At 40.5% G+C, this 16908-nt stretch overlaps 1 protein-coding gene across 1 annotated transcript in view; it reads right to left on the bottom strand.

Moving 5' to 3' along the window:
* Positions 1-16908, bottom strand: part of LOC127583900 (protogenin-like) — a 114265-nt gene that overhangs the window by 42887 nt on the left and 54470 nt on the right. The window contains 5 exon segments of the mRNA XM_052040290.1: positions 1997-2185; positions 8184-8489; positions 9499-9663; positions 10825-11072; positions 15843-16005. Coding sequence (XP_051896250.1) covers positions 1997-2185; positions 8184-8489; positions 9499-9663; positions 10825-11072; positions 15843-16005 — 1071 coding nt within the window.

Raw genomic sequence — 16908 nt, 5'->3', positions numbered from 1 at the left:
TGTAGCTGTTTTGCTCTTGCTACAAAACCTACATCAACAGGAAAAATAACAAAGGATGCTTGAATAGAAACAGAACCCAATCAATGGCCAGGTTTAGTCCTACACTCTTTCATTATCCTGAACAGTATTTTGCCTGGTTAAATGGTCAGCTGCCAGCCACCTGCTATGGCTGGAATGGCCACAGATGGTCAGTTGTCCAGTTAGTAGTTTAGAATGTGCTGTTGTTCCCACATCACATGGGGATTGGGGCCATTGACAGGGATACGTGAATCTAAACCCATCACCAAGCAACAGTCAGGGGCCACAGCCAAACAGCGACCGAGGTCAGTCTTAATAATTCTGCAGTGACTTACAGCAACAGATCACTCAGACTAAGGCTTTCAAATGTACTAACATTTGGGCATTGTTCCTTTTTTTGCTAAAGGAAAACATTTAAAAATCTTGACTACATAGGATAAACTCATAATAAAAGCAGTTCTAACAAACAATATACTAAAAATACTCAAAATAGATTGAAATGTACTGAAAAAACTCAAAATGTTATCAATAATATAAGAACTTCTGAAGTTCACAAACTGACAAAGCTTCTGAACCCCGATTAATCCTAGCTTCCATTACCAAGTAAATTGAGAAGCAGTCGAGTGGCTATTTCTGATACACCAACTCTAAAGCATGATTTTTGCATTTCTTCCGCTTCCAAATCCTTGAAGATTTTGGGAAATTGAATCATTTATAATGTGAAAAGTTTTGGTGCACACATGCAGATATTCGCTGGGACACACACAGTAATTTATGCCCATCTGGTGCAGAACCACATTTTAGTTTGTTCAATTGATTTAGCACAATCTGGTAGAAGCCTGAGAGTTAGGCAGCTCTGTGCAAAGTAGATTTCAGATCATTTCAAGTGGTCTGGAGGCAAAAATGCAGAACAACTGTGTTAAGGGATTGCGTTGACAGAGTAGGTTGTGTCAATAATTCACAACAGAAAAAAATCTCTTCAAGAAGGGCTAATAAGTAAACAATATGACACAACACAAGAGTCTCTTTTCTAAGCCACATTTGAGGTGCTAAATTTAAAAAGGGAAATCAATTGTAATTTCAATGTTTAAAAAGGTGAAAAAGGCACATTCATAGGAAGATAGAAGTTTCCAACAGTGGTATTTTCAAAAGCAAAGATATTCAATGCCTGTTACTGAGGTGCCAAATTCTTGTACTGCATAGAAGAATGAACAGATAATGTCCTGACTCAAATCCTGTTACTATTAATAGATCCAAAGGAAAGGAATTAGAAGTTCCGGGAAAATTCAGGAGCAAATTCAAAACTACTTATTCTGAAAAATGTCAAAGTTGAAACTTTTAGCCTTTACATTTGTACTGCAGCTGCACAATATTATGAAGTGAATTATTCCAAGTGTGTTTGTGCTTTCAGAATATAGATATGACGTTTACAGCGAGTTCCAGTTCATTTGAAGGAAGCTAACCATTTCAATAAAGATTTTTTAAAATTTCTTAAATTTAGCAAAAAAAATTAAGTTTTCCATCTATAAACATTGAATAGGTTTCCCAGAACAAAAATACCAAGATTATTTTTCCTTAGACCTTTTGAGTACCCTGTATCAAGCAACTTGTTTGGTGTTAATAAACTTTACTGTGCAGCTGATCCATGGGGAAAATTAAATTTCACCCTTCCCCCACCCTTGGGGATTTCCAGCACAAGTGAAGCCTAGAATAAGTATACAATGAAGGAAAAGATACTATAAACAGTGTAACAGGCTGTGGAGATGAGAAAAGGATCGAGAACCTCCAGTGAGAATAAAGCACAACCCAAAACACTGATTCCTTAAAGAGAAAAGCCTGAATTAATCTATTCCTTCCCCTTAGCAGCAAACAAGGGAAACCTCTAAATCTGTGGAGTCAAAAGCACCAACATGTAAAGCTTATACACAGAGAGACTGCAAATGATCAATCCCAGGTGAAATATTTGAACGTTACATACCTAGCCCACTGATGGTATACTGGGAGTCACGCATGCCGAGTCTGATTGGCCCAGTTTCCTGCAGGCTCTCCTCCCTGTAGAAAAGTCGATATCCCTGGATCTGCACGTCATTTTCCTCTGCTTGTTTCCACCTTACCGTAATTGTTGTACAATTCAATGGCTCCAGACGCAGCTCTGGGGCCAACGGGACTATAGAGATGGTAAATTGAAATTATTTAAGACTTCTGAATTTTTAAAAAGAACGTATTATTTCTAAGTTGTACAAGATCAAATATGATCCTTATCCTTCTTCGCGCATTGATCTATACTTAGTTAGCTCTAAGGCCAGAGTAATACCCTCCTCCTCTTCACTAAAACACCCCATGTGATACAGATATGACAAGAGTTTATTTTGTAAAAAAAATGTTCAATAATTTTAGTTTAATAAGCATCATAATTTCCTTTTGGTCCAGAATGTTACAGGTAAATCCAAGCATCATTGTTAATATATTATTTTGTCAAGATACGGTTTAGATAGATATCTTTATTAGTCACACGTACATCGAGACACAGTGAAATGCATCTTTGCGCGGAATGTTCCGGGGCTGCCTGCAAGTGTCGCCACGCTTCTGGCGCCAACATAGCATGCCTACAACTTCCTAACCCGTACGTCTTTGGAATGTGGGAGGCAACTGGAGCACTCGGAGGAAACCCACGCAGTCAAGGGGAGAACGTACAAACTCCTTACAGACAGTGGCTGGAATTGAACCTGGGTTGCTGGCGCTGTAATAGCATTGTGCTAACTGCTATACTACCGTGCCTGCCAAGGATTAAGTTTAATGCACACTTTTCACAGGATTCAATAATAAATGGAACCCAATACCGATCTTCTGTTAGCTTCACAGTTTCTATGGCTCCTTATGTTGATATTAAAATTTCAGTTGCGTTAGAAATTGGATTTTAAAATGAGGATATTTCTTCAAAAACTTAAAATGGTACATTTTAAATTCCAAAGAGCCAAGATCACGTTCTAAATCTGCCACTCTAGGAAATTTTTAATTGTCTATGTACACATCTGTATATTTTATCAAAATACGTTTTACGCCTTAATTTCTGAACAGGCTGTGGTTTCTGAGCTGAGAATAAGCTCAGAAAGGAGTTTAAAAGAAAGAGCGCGAGTGTAAAAGCCAGGGATGACAGACAGGAAGCTATACAAAGGCAAGACAAAAAACACAAGTGTAAGCAGAACTCAGGATGCACTTTTTCCAAGTCTCGCTTTTCTTCTTTTAAGGGAAGGAATGCCATCCACCCTGCTGCTGACTCCCCTAATCTGATGAAAACAACAGGCCTGGAGCCCCACAGGGATGTGTCCTGCTCCATGCCTGACAGCTCCAAGATTGATGGTTTAAGATAGCAGGCACCAGAATGAAATACTGGTGCTTTGACTGTTTATTTGGCTGTATCAGCAAACATAAACACACCATCTCTTTGTTTGTGGCCAAACTGAATTATTCTAGGATGGATACCATTTACTAAAATCAAAAGTAAACAGCAAGATATTCTTCCTCCCATCATCACACTTCCCATTAAACACAGGCTCATCTTTACCATTAGGGATAGAAGGCTATTGCAAACCCTCATGAGCCATTGATTTGGGGCCAATCCTAATGTTACTGGCATAAGGGCAAAGGTCATCAGGGTAACAGCAGCAACATCTTAACAAGATTATTCTGACAATCTCTTATGAACAACAGGCAGATCACCAGATGCTCTGCCTTGGATTGATGGTTCTACGCTTTCCTCCACAAAATCATAACACAGCAACATTTGGCAACTTGGTTACAAATAGGTATTGTGCTAAACTAACTCAGATTAGCAGCCTAAACACTAGTGATTAATCAAGTTACTTCCATCCTCATGCACTTCATAATCCAAATGAAAACATGTCCTCCACTGAAATCTACAGCTGCATCATTTGTACCAATTTAAAACTAAAAAAGTGCTACCAAGTCTACAAGTTCTCTCATATATACAATATCTACAATAATTTTCTTGTAGCACTTTGTCCAATCATTGTGAAAGGTTTTACAGTAGTAATTAAAAATATCTAGGGCTCTCTCTTTTCAATTTAAAAATGCACTTATAATTCCCAATCTAAGTTGTTGACAGGAAAAATTATTTTAAGTGCTGTGTTGTCAGTTATGCCAGCAGATTATGTTTTCAGCTAGCAACTTCAATTTTAATGCTCCAAGATCAACTTGGACATGCATTATCAGTGAATTTCTGTCCATTTTAACTGCCAAGTATTGTTTACCACATTTATGCTGCCTAAACCTGGTGAGAATGATCTGGTGGCTTTGCTAAGCAGGATACCATCAGGAGCACATGGCAACCACCTCCAGCAACAAACTTCAGTGGTGATTTGGGTCCAAAGGCAAGGAGAAATGTGCCCCAGCAGAAGTCCTTTTAGGACCTGATTGTCCTTTAACATATTGAATTTGATAGAAGTATTTTTGGATGCACCTACTCAAAATTATATATTTTACATTACATCAAAAAAAATCAAAAAAGTGACTGAGGTTCTGAGTCAGGGCTAGAACCACCTGCAACCCTCCTCCTCCCCCAGTCCCCAGTTTGAAGGGGCCAGTACACATTGCAGATTACCCTGTCATTTGAATCTGTTTCATGTAGTTCAAAGTGCTCTTATTTCTCAGTAAAACCTAGCAGGATTACTTCACAGCTCCACAGCACACATTTGCATAGAGATAAGTTAAGTCAACAGAACTGAAATTCCTTTGACCAGTGATCACAAAATGGCATTGATGGATTGTGGAGAGAAGTATGATCCTAGCATGGTCACCAAGTCTGATGTGGGGGGATGCAGTGAGTGTTCCCACAATAGTGATGAATGAAGCACAATGTGAGAATTTACTACAACATTAGGAGGTAATTTCTTTTTTATTTTGCCTCAAAATTGGAAATATAAATAAAAGAAAAAAAGTATCACCTTATGCTTTTCCTTGAGGGGAGGGACAAAGTTTTGGTTTGGGACATTGTAAAAAGACTTTTCCTTCTCAAGTCTACATGCTCAATTCACGAGCATGCATCTCCCAAAGACCTCAGTAATTAAGAAGAAATATTAACAGTGTTTTGAACTAGGTTCTGACAGAAGGCAAAATATCATTCCTTAGGAGGAACTCAAACTCCACACTGGAAGAGTAGAAACCAAAATTAGATTCTTGTAAATAAGCCAAAGACAATGATCTGCTAAGGAAAGGGGGAAGACAGTGGGGAGCCAAACGCAAGTCACTGGAAACACAAGAGACTGCAAATGCCAGAACCTGGAGCAACGAATAAGATGCTGGAAGAACTCAGCAGGTCAGGCAGCATCCGTGGAGAGAAATGGACATTTCAGATTGAGACTCTCCATCTGCACTCTATTATGTTAATCACAGTAAGTAGTCACTGTTCAACTCAGATGGCAATCATTTCTAAACTACTTGAGGGTATTACAGCCAAACTCAAAATATAGTTTTCTCAATATATGCAACACATTGACCAAATCCAGCTGTTACTATTGGCCAGAATGAAGGAGGAATTCTGGCCTTTCTCCTATCCCAGTCCAGAAGGCACAAATACCAATAAAACATCCTGAATGAAACCTGCAATTTTCTGACGAGCATCCCTCAAAAACATGTTATCAGCATTAACGGAGCCAGAGAACGTCTTCATATACGGATCAAAACAAATTAGATTCTGGAGTCTGGCAGGTTATGAAGCTTTCCACAATCAGTGTCAAGATTTATCTTACAAGTTGATTATTTGTAGAATTAAAACTGGTGTTTGACACAACTGATTGGAAAATAGATTAGTGAACCCAGACTACAAAGGAGACAGGCAGTTACACAAGACTATAGTTGTATTTCCAAATGGTTAGCAATGGATTTGAGACTCACTCCCCTCAGTAGACATCAAGCCCTCCATGTGGCCAATATCAGAAGACAGGTTGCTGGAGCTGTCATGTAATTCGGGGGCTGAAAACCCCAAATTTACCTACTTTCTTGATTAAGGTCAGAACAAGGTTCTAGAACTCAGTGAATTTATGCCTTTGTTTTTCTAAAAATGGTGTACTGGCATCTGTAGTTTATGAAAGTGTGTGTGAAGTAAAGCACTCTCCCTTAACTCTACCAGGGATAGAACATTAAACCATAAAGCACAGGAACAGGCCCTTCGCCCCACAATGTCTGTGCCAAACACGATGCCGAATTAAACTACTTCTCTTCTGCCTGTACATCCCTCCATATTCATGTGTTTATCTAACAGCCTCTTAAATACCACTATCATATCTTCATCCACCACTAACTACTCCTGGCAGTCCCTTCCAGGCACCCACCATTGTGTAAAAAAAATTGCCCCATACCTCTTTAAAACTTTCCTCCTCTCATCTTAAACATATCTCCTTTAGTACTTGATATTTCTACCCTGGGAAACAGGTTCTGTCTACCCTATTTATGCCTCTCAATCTTATAAACATCGATCAGATCTCCCTTCAGCCTCCGATGCTCCAGAGAAAACAACCCAAGTTTGTCCAACCTCTCCTTATAGTTCATACCCCCTAATCCAGGCAGCATCCTGGTAAACCTCTTCTGCACCCTTTCCAAAACTTCCACATCCTTACTGTGACGAGGCAGCCCAAATTGTGCACAATACTCCAAGTGCAGCCTCAAAGATTTACATAGCTGCAACATGACTTCCTGACTCTTATACTCAATGCCTTGACCGATGAAGGCAAGCATGCCATATGCCTTCTTGAACACCCCTATCTACTTGCATGGCCACTTTCAATGCTGTTAAGGGTCCTGCCATTAACTGTATACTTTCCCCTTACATTAGACCTCCTAAAGTGTAGCACCTCACAATTGTCTGGATTAAATTCCATCTGCTATTTCTCCACCCACATTCTGCTGTATTCTTTGACAGCTGTCTACAATGCCCACAACTGCACTAACTTCTGTGTTATCAGCAAACTTACTAACCCACCCACCTACATTTTCACCCAAATCATTTAAATACATCACAAACAGAGGTCCCAGCACCGATCCCTGTGGAACACCACTGGCCGCAGACCTCCAGACAGAATAACATCCTTCCACCACTACCCTGTGTCTTCTATTAGCAAGCCAGTTCTGAATCCAAACTACCAACTCAACATGGATCCCATGCTTTTTAATAGCGGTTAGCGTAACACCATTACAGCGCCAGCAACCCAGGTTCAATTCCAGACACTATCTGTAAGCAGTTTGTACGTGCGTGGGTACGCAGTTTGTACGTACGTGTACTCCCTGTGTCTGCGTGAGTTTCGTCTGGGTGCTCCAGTTTCCTCCCACATTCCAAAGACGTATGGGTTAAGAAGTTGTGGGCATGCTATGTTGGCGCTGGAAGCATGGCGACACTTGTGGGCTGCCCCCAGAACACTCTACGCAAAGATGTATTTCACTGCATCTTTCGAATATACATGTGACTAATAAAGATATCAGACTACCATGAGGGATGGGGCTTACATTTTAAAATAAATGACCATGTTCACTTCATGTCAAAAGGTTTCTTCTAAACTGATTGATTTCAATAAAAGAAAACTTTATTATCTCAACCAAATAGAGAGTTTCAGATTATTCAATTTAAAGCCCAGCGTGCAGATTTTCAATTAAGGTGCTAATATGCATAAATCTCACAGTAAAAAAAACACAGAGGTGGCCGGGACTTTAAGAGGTCCACATTCATTAGGAAGACAATTACTGTACACAAGAATAAAAAAGGTTAAGAAAGACTGAATTAGATTTGTTTCTTCATTGCTGATCTGTTTTATCTGTTGGTCTCAGACTTATGCTGGTGTATTGGTCCACATCCGATTTGTAAAAAAAATTTGCATCTAATTTGAATTTCAAGTCCAATTATCTTATACACAACTAGATCTGAACAGGAAAGAACATTCTAAATTTGCACTATTGTCAAACATCCAAACTGTACACAGATTCCGGGAATGACTAATCTTTTTAGACGTGGATTTCACAATTTCAGTTTTCTACGATCAGTATCCATTCCCCTGGTTCCAAAGACCTTTGTAACCTTTGTTACAGATTGTTAATAAAATGCTAAATAGTTGGGATGTTTGACATTTACCTTCACTTTCACCAAGACAATGAATTACCTTTGACACTGGTAGCTTTTGGCGTTCTGTGGGATGTCCAGATTGAAGATTCTCCCCACCCCACTCTGGTGGCTGCAGAGATCCGCACGAGGTAAGTGCTGTCAGGTTCCACATCTTCAAGCAGGTGTTCCGATTTGGTTCCTGGAAGCTCCACCAAGTGGACAGCACGCTCTGTGCTTTTCCGATAGTAAATGCGATATGCGATGATGTGACCTCTCCTGAATTTGGCTGGAATGGGGAGCCAGGAGATCAGGATGTTGGTTGGGCTACGACTGGTCAAACTGATCTCTGGCATTCTTAGGGGGACTGCACAAGGAAGAATTGAGAAAGTAAATGATATTTTAAATAAGTGATTATATTTTTCAGCAACATTAATTGGCAAGAAAAAGCAATTACTTCAACTGCAATCACTGTGATTGAAACTTATCTCAGTCAGTCACACTAATGACAAGCTATAGCAGCACAACCACATTGTGATCCGTTTTTACAAAGCAGTGGAACCAAACTTTAGATGCAGAACGCAACTGTTATACTTTATTGTATCACATGTATAACATGCTACAGAGGATGAATCTTTACCACAGTGTACAGAATAATTTAACATAGCATTTTAAATTAAGTTTTTAACCCTTGGATTTGTTTCTCCATGCATGCTTGTTTTCATCTTGTATAGAGAAGTTAGTCTCTTGAATTTAAAGGTATCATCATAGTCAATGCAACTGATGACGTGATTTTTAAAAGCCAACTAGACTAATAGAAGAACTAAGTTGTGATAGGGTACAATGTTTTTCACTCATTAAGTAACTTGTATTGGTTTATTATTGTCACTTGTACCGAGGTACAGTGAAAAACTTGTCTTGCATACCAATCGTACAGGTCAATTCCACTGATGCATACAATAACAACTAGTTTCAGATATCCTAATATTCTAATTCCCAATTTTCTCTGGTAGAAGCTGGATTTGAAGAGGGAAAGTACACGTTTTTAAAAATAATGAATTACTGCAAAATGAATATCTGTACAACTCTCATCTACCACAGGTATGAATGGATAAATTAAGATGCAATTATGCTAAAAGTAGAAATTGGTTTAAAAAAATACTTTAAGAAACTCATCCCCTTTTCATGGAATGTATGGCTTCTGATTTTGTGTTAAATATACTACGCCTCAACGGCAGAATAAACCACGGGCACAATTTAAACAGATGTTAAACCACCAAGAACTTTGCAAATCTTTTGTTTTGGACATAAAAGGCAGATTTCTGTATAACAGAAACTGATATCTAAAAGCACCATCTCAGAATAGCTTTCTATACCATCTTCCAAGGTGTGCTGAGTCACATGTTCTGACATTCGACTGGCTCCCATAGGCATGTACGCAACAATATAAAATGTGTAGTTGCTGGCTGGTTCTAAGTCATCAATAATGTAACGAGTTGTATCATTCCCAATAACCACTTGATATTCCTCATTATTTAAACCTGGAGAAAGAAAAAAAAAATTCTGTCGATTTGTGAGCCAGAGATAATTAATCTCGCCAACCTACTATGGTTACAATTCTTTAGTGGGAGGCACAAGGAAGAAAAATTAAATGCAAATCTGCCTAAACAGCTCTGAAAATTAGTTAGATTTCTCAGTCTTTGATCTAACTTTGCAGCAGATAACACTTCTCCCTATCACCACAACAATAATACAATTCTTATTAGAAGTTGATCTTCCCTTAATCAACTCCATCATTACTTTGCTTCTTAAAGCAAGGCAGTGCATTTTAATACAGCCAAAAGCAAAATTATTCCCAATTACATTTTCCCACATTCATGAATAAGCTTGAAAGCCGCTTAATTTGCAAAACCCAGGAGCCCCATACACAAGTAGTAATTACTGGCTAATAATGAATTTCAAAAGTCCTGATTTCTGACCTGGAGAACAAAATCCTTGAAGGAAAATTAAAGAGTCTTGTTACCCTGCTGAATGCTCCAACAGAACTCATGCTGGGGCTTAACGAAATAACTATAATGGAACACAAAGCAACCATTCGACTGCAAGCTGCACTCTGTAGCCAACACTTTAATGCCTTCAGAAGACTGGTGGTGCTGCGTGAACACACTTCACCACACACTTTAATTATACCTTCCTGCATTTCTATACTCTCTGTTCCATGAACTCATAATAAACACCTTTCCCTTGAGAAGGTAAACCTTCCACCCGATTTTAATCATCTCAACAGATCACATCGTTTGTGCAGAGAAGGCTGCTATTCCCATTTGATTAGAGAGGCCATTCTCTTTTTGTGACCTCTGCCCGGCAACAGAATATTAACAACAGATGGTCATCTTCTCACATTCCAATTAGACATCAGGAACAGGAGAATGTCCAAGCACAAACAACAAAAAAAAATGATGATTGCAGATTAACTTTAAAACAAACGACTTAATTTATGTACAAACAAATGCTTCTCCATAGGTTCTGGTCAAGATGCACCTTGTCAGTTTACAGCGTTAAATTTTACCTCACACACACAATGCGAGGGAGGAGGGAGTTTTTTTTTATTATTTAAAAACTTTGTACTCTTTACTGGTTGAAGGAGGGAAACAAATTGATCAGCATAAGCTCCAAGTGTCAGAATGAAATTCAAGTCTCACCTTCAGCTTTCATGTAATGGACAGAGTACGCGATTACTTTATCAGAATTGTACATGGGCCTTTGCCAAGACAAAAGAATCCCTGAGCTTGACACAGTTTCAGCCTGGATATTTCGAGGTGCACTTGGTCTGTCTTCAGACATTATAACAATCAGTCTGGCCACTGAAAGAACAGATCCTTGTTCATTTTCAGCCACACACTGGTAAATGGCATCGTCTTCAGGAATGATCTGGTTTATCACCAATTTGCTAAAAAATAAAAAGAATAATTTGCCTGATTAACCGAATTATCAATGAGAACAAAACTGATGATATACATTATCTGTAAATAAGTGCAGTCTCCAATTATTTATAATTTACATTTGCAAACCTTGCATATTAATATTTGGAAATGGGCATGTTTTAACAATGTGGCTGATTTACTGCCCTAAACAAGACTGCTAACCACATTAACCTCATTTGTTCAGGAACAATTAATTTCAGAGCTAATCTGGTTGAATTCAGTACAAGCAGCAGCTTTAAATCAAGGCCCTTTCAAACCCCTGTCCTTTAGTGCAGGTATTCACCAAATCAGCTGCAACTCTTCAGTGATGCAACACCAGCCTTCATGCCCTGTAAGTAACAACCCAAAGGGATAATACTGTACTTTTAGTTAGTGGCAGTGATCTACAGGTTATGAAGCGAGTTAGTTCAGGCTACTGAATGGTTTATCTGTACTATACAGATAAGTGGCTCCATCTGACGTTTCCCAGCCTGTCATTGATTACGTGCATTGTACTGGAGTCAGACTTGCATTAGCATGTCTGGCTTACAAAGCCATAAACCAGCTCTTTAATATGGCAGTCTGATATCATAATTAAGACTGAAAACTCAAGACCCAGGAAGATTTCTTTGGTTATTACTCTGAGATTTGTTATCTTTCCACGACTTTGAATGCAGAGCTTCTAAAATCCACACTCATCAGGATGTCAATAAAGAGGGTTATGATTTGCCAGTGCCACAAGTGTAGCATGAAAAGCCATCGTTATGTGCTGCACTAGAGCACCTTCAAAACGTTGTTTAATTCCGTGACATATCAGTGACAGTCAGGTAGTGCAAACGCTCTTTTTCAGACAATTAGAATCTTTTCAAAGAAAACTCTGGCAATATAGGCAATTGCATTCCAATTACAAATAACTGACTGACTTGTGCTTTCTAAACTGGAAAAAGATCTGAGTCAGGAGTTCGTAAGCAGTGTTCAGCAAATACTGTGTCCTACCCCACTTCTACAACAATGCAAGTCAGCAGAGTAGTTGTAGCTCCCTACCCGATCCCATCCTCAGTCATTATCACACTTTCAAGCACAAAAGCAGGAAGTGCAGACGATTCTTCCCTTCTACCCCAGATGAGGTTAACTACACCACCCCAGCAGACATGAGTGATTGTACCTGGATTCCCCCCACCCCCAATGGCTGTGGCTCCGCACAAAACAACATGCAGCATGTTTACCAAGTGAAATTCTGTACCCTGGGCACACTATTAGTTTCCTTCAGTTTTCTTGACAGTTTTCATACAGAAAAAGATGCATTTTAATTATTCAACTGTGGATCTATTGAAAATAATAGGACTTTACGAAGTAGAACCTGGTCACTACAAACTAAACTGAATAATTTCAGCTGAGAGTTAACAATTATGCACAGATTAACAGAGCGTTCTGTTCTTTAACATCAACGTCACTACCAAGCCGAGCCCATGAGGATCCAACTATGCACATCAGGTTCACTCTGGGTCAGGTGTATAGAACCATAGAACAATACAGCACAATACAGGCCCTTCAGCCCACCACGTTGTGCTGACCTTCAAACCACACCTAAGACTATCTAACTCCTTCCTCCCACATATCCCTCTATCTTAAAGTCCCCCATATGCTTATCTAACAATCTCTTGAACTTGTCCAATGTATCAGCCTCCACCACCACCCCAGGCAGTGCATTCCATGCACCAACCACTCTCTGGGTGAAAAACCTCCCTCTGACATCTCCCTTGAACTTCCCACCCATTACTTTAAAGCCATGTCCTCTTGTTTTGAGCATTGGTGCCCTGGGAAAGAGGTGCTGGCTGTCCACTCTATCTATTCCTCTTAATATCTTGTATACCTCTATCATGTCTCCTCTCATCCTCCTCCACTCCAATGAGTACAGCCCTAGCTCCTTTAGTCTCTCCTCATAATCCATACTTTCTAATCCGGGCAGCATCCTGGTAAATCTCCTCTGCACCATTTCCAATGCATCCACATCCTTCCTATAATGAGGCGACCAGAACTGGACACAGTACTCCAAGTGTGGCCTAACCAGAGTTTTGTAAAGCTGCATCATTACTTGACGGCTCTAAAACTTGATCCCACGACTTATGAAAGCTAACATCCCATAAGCTTTCTTAACTACCCTATCCACCTGTGAGGCAACTTTGTGATCTGTGGATAGGAACCCTCAAATCCCTCTGCTCCTCCATACTATCCAGAATCCTGCCATTTACCTTGTACTCTGCCTTGGGGTTTGTCCTTACAAAGTGTACCACCTCACACTTCTCCGGATTGAACTCCATCGGCCACTTGTCAGCCCAGCTCTGCATCCTATCAATATCCCTCTGTAAGCGTCGACAGCCCTCCACACTATCCACAACACCATCGATCTTTGTGTCATCTGCAAACTTGCTAACCACCCTTCCACCCCCTCATCTAAGTCACTAATAAATATCACGAAAAGTAGAGGTCCCAGAACCGATCCCTGTGGGACACCACTAGTCACAGCCCTCCAATCCGAATGCACTCCCTCCACCACAACCCTCTGCTTTCTACAGGCAAGCCAATTCTGAATCCACACAGCCAAGCCTCCCTGGATCCCTTGCCCTCTGACCTTCTGAAGAAGCCTACCATGCAGAACTTTAAATGCCTTACTAAAATCCATGTAGACCACATCTACTGCACTACCCTCATCAATCTTCCTGGTCACCTCCTCAAAGAACCCTATCAGGCTTGTGAGGCAAGATCTTCCCTTCACAAAGCCATGCTGGCTATCCCTAATCAGTCCACAATTCTCTAAATGCTCATAGATCCTATCTCTTAGAATCCTTTCTAACAGCTTACCCACCACAGACGTAAGGCTCACTGGTGTGTAATTCCCTGGACTATCCCTACTACCTTTTTTGAATAAGGGGACAACATTTACCACCCTCCAATCCTCCGGTACCATCCCCATGGCCAACGAGGACTCAAAGATCCTAACCAATGGTTCAGCAATCTCCTCCCTCGCCTCACAAAGCAGCCTGGGGAATATTCCGTCAGGCCCCGGGGACTTATCTGTCCTAATATTTTCTAACAGCTCCAACACATTCTCTCTCTTGATATCTACATACTCTAGAACATTAACCTTTCCAACACTGTCCTCAGCGTCATCAAGGCCCCTCTCCTTGGTGAATACTGAATTCATTGAGAACCTCACCCACTTCCACAGCTTCCAGGCACATCCTCCCACTTTTGTCTTTAATCGGACCTACCTTTGTTCTAGCCATCCTTCTGCGCTTCATGTATGAGAAAAAAGCCTTGGGATTCTCCTTAACCCTACTCGCCAAAGCTTTTTCATATCCCCTTCTTGCTCTCCTCAGCCCTTTCTTAAGTTCCTTCCTTGCTACTCTATATTCCTCACGAGCCCTGTCTGATCCTTGCTGCCTACACCTTATGTATGCTGCCTTCTTCTTCCTAACTAGTTGTTCCACCTCTCTCGTCACCCACAGTTCCTTCACCCTGCCATTCCTTCTCTGCCTCACCGGAACAAATTTATCCCTAACATCCTGCAAAAGATCCCATTTCCCTTCAAAAATGTCATCCCAATTTACACTCTCAAGTTCTTGCCTTATAGCCTCATAATTCGCCTTTCCACAATTAAGTATCTTCCCGTCCTCTTTGCTCCTACCCCTGTCCATGACAATTCTAAAGGTTATGGAGCAATGGTCACTGTCCCCCAAATGCTCACCCACTGATAGATCTGTCACCTGTCCCGGTTCATTACCTAAAACTAGATCTAATATGGCATTCCCTCTAGTCGGCCTGTCAACATACTGTGTCAGGAATCCGTCTTGGACACACTTAACAAACTCCGCCCCGTCTAAACCTTTGGCACTTAAGCAGGTACCAATCAATATTTGGAAAGTTGAAGTCTCCCATTATAATAACCCTGTTATTTTTGCATCTTTCCAAAAACTGCCTCCCAATCTGCTCCTCAGTATCCCTACTGCTACTGGGGGGCCTGTAGAATACTCCCAGGAGAGTAACTGCTCCTTTCTTGTTCCTAACTTCCACCCATATTGATTCCAGAGAGGATCCTTCTATATTATCTAACCTTTCTGCAGCTGTAACAGTGTCCCTGACCAGTATCGCCACCCCTCCTCCTCTTCTCCCCCCCTCCCTATCCCTTTTAAAACACTGAAAACCAGGAATATTCAATATCCATTCCTGCCCTAATGTCAGCCATGTCTCTGTAATAGCCACGATATCGTAGTCCCATGTACTTATCCAAGTATTCCATATTTGGTGTTTCAGGTGTTTTCACCAAGTATCACCAAGAAACACCAAGTATCCAAGTTATCCTATATTTCAATTAAACATTTGGGCTCAGGTTGGATGGAACCCAATGCCAGTCTGGCTCAGTACTATATCCAGATGAGGATTTTGCGGCCACGTGAAGAGAGGGCATGTTTCAGATAGTTCTATTGGGTCTGGAAAAAAAACTACCACCACTCAAGTTTGGGTCAGGGGTTTTAATTTTACATCCCAAAAGACCACTAATTGGCAAGGACAGTTGATGGTCTAGTTAAACCATTGCTTATCATGGAGTTTAAGCAACAAAACTGTTGCAAAAGCAGCTGTGCCACAGGGAAAAGCCAGAATAGTATGCATTTTTCAAAAATATAATGACATCAATTTCTTTCATACTTGCATTAGCATATCAAATTCAAAGTAAAACTAAGAAGTCAACACTTTACCTGCTGTACTGCACTTTGATACGTCCATTGGAGTGAATCCTTTGTCCGTTCTTCAGCCAACTAATCTTCGGTGTAGGAATACCTTCTGCCTGACACATGAACCTCGCGGTACCAGCGCGAGGACGGGTGAGACTCTCAGGCCACTCAACAAAAGAAGGTGGTGCTGCAAACATGGAAGACACCTGAAACACCAAACTCTTACTTTGTTCTGAAAAAAGTGCCATGCATCCTCACTCAACAGATCAAAGCCACACAATTGGGGGGGGGGGGGGGGGGGGGGGGTTGGAAATCACCATGGAATAAATCTCAGACGTATAAGCAAGCGAGTGATGGACTGACATGGGTGAAAGTCCCAGTGCAGGAAATGTAATTTTCTTGAATAGGAGGGGGCTTCAGAATAGCAAGAAATGCCTTGTGGACAACCCCAAACCATTCCTACATTGTCACCTGGTCACTACCACACACCTGACTACGCTAAGTGTTAATGTCATCACCTTGTGCCCAAATTGGATAAACGTTTCATCTTACTGTACTCCTCATTTTCATAATATTCAACTAATGAGTAAAATTGAAAAAAATTTGAAATGTCTCGATTGACACTATATTTCACATCCAAATCAGAAACAAATGGATCAGAAGAAACAAAACAAAAAGGAAACCACGAGCAGCTAAATGTGCATTCAAAGCCAGAAAAATTCAGCAAAGGACAATGCTAGTGCACAGGATTCTAATTTTTAAAACAAAAATATAGGTTTAGTCATTTCCACCGCCACCCCCCCCACATTATCCACTAAAGCTTTTCACTCAAACCAAAGTAATTCGGTAGCTTCTGATAGTTATCATCCTGCTACTCAACAGTCCTTTATAGAATGTCCACTGTGTTCATCCACATTCTTTCAGGGATACCAGCTCTAATTTATTACCTTTTAAAAGCTTTGCCCTTTTTGTAAATAACAGTAAACAAAATACCATTTTTGTCAGCTTGGCTTAGTCGGTTGTACCCTCATTTCTGAGGTCTGAGCACATAATCTCGGCCAAGGCATTAGTGCAGTACTGAAGGAGCACT

Source organism: Pristis pectinata, chromosome 28 (assembly GCF_009764475.1).
Source record: "Pristis pectinata isolate sPriPec2 chromosome 28, sPriPec2.1.pri, whole genome shotgun sequence".
NCBI classification, from domain to species: domain Eukaryota; kingdom Metazoa; phylum Chordata; class Chondrichthyes; order Rhinopristiformes; family Pristidae; genus Pristis; species Pristis pectinata.
This window is presented reverse-complemented; position numbering and strand designations above follow the sequence as displayed.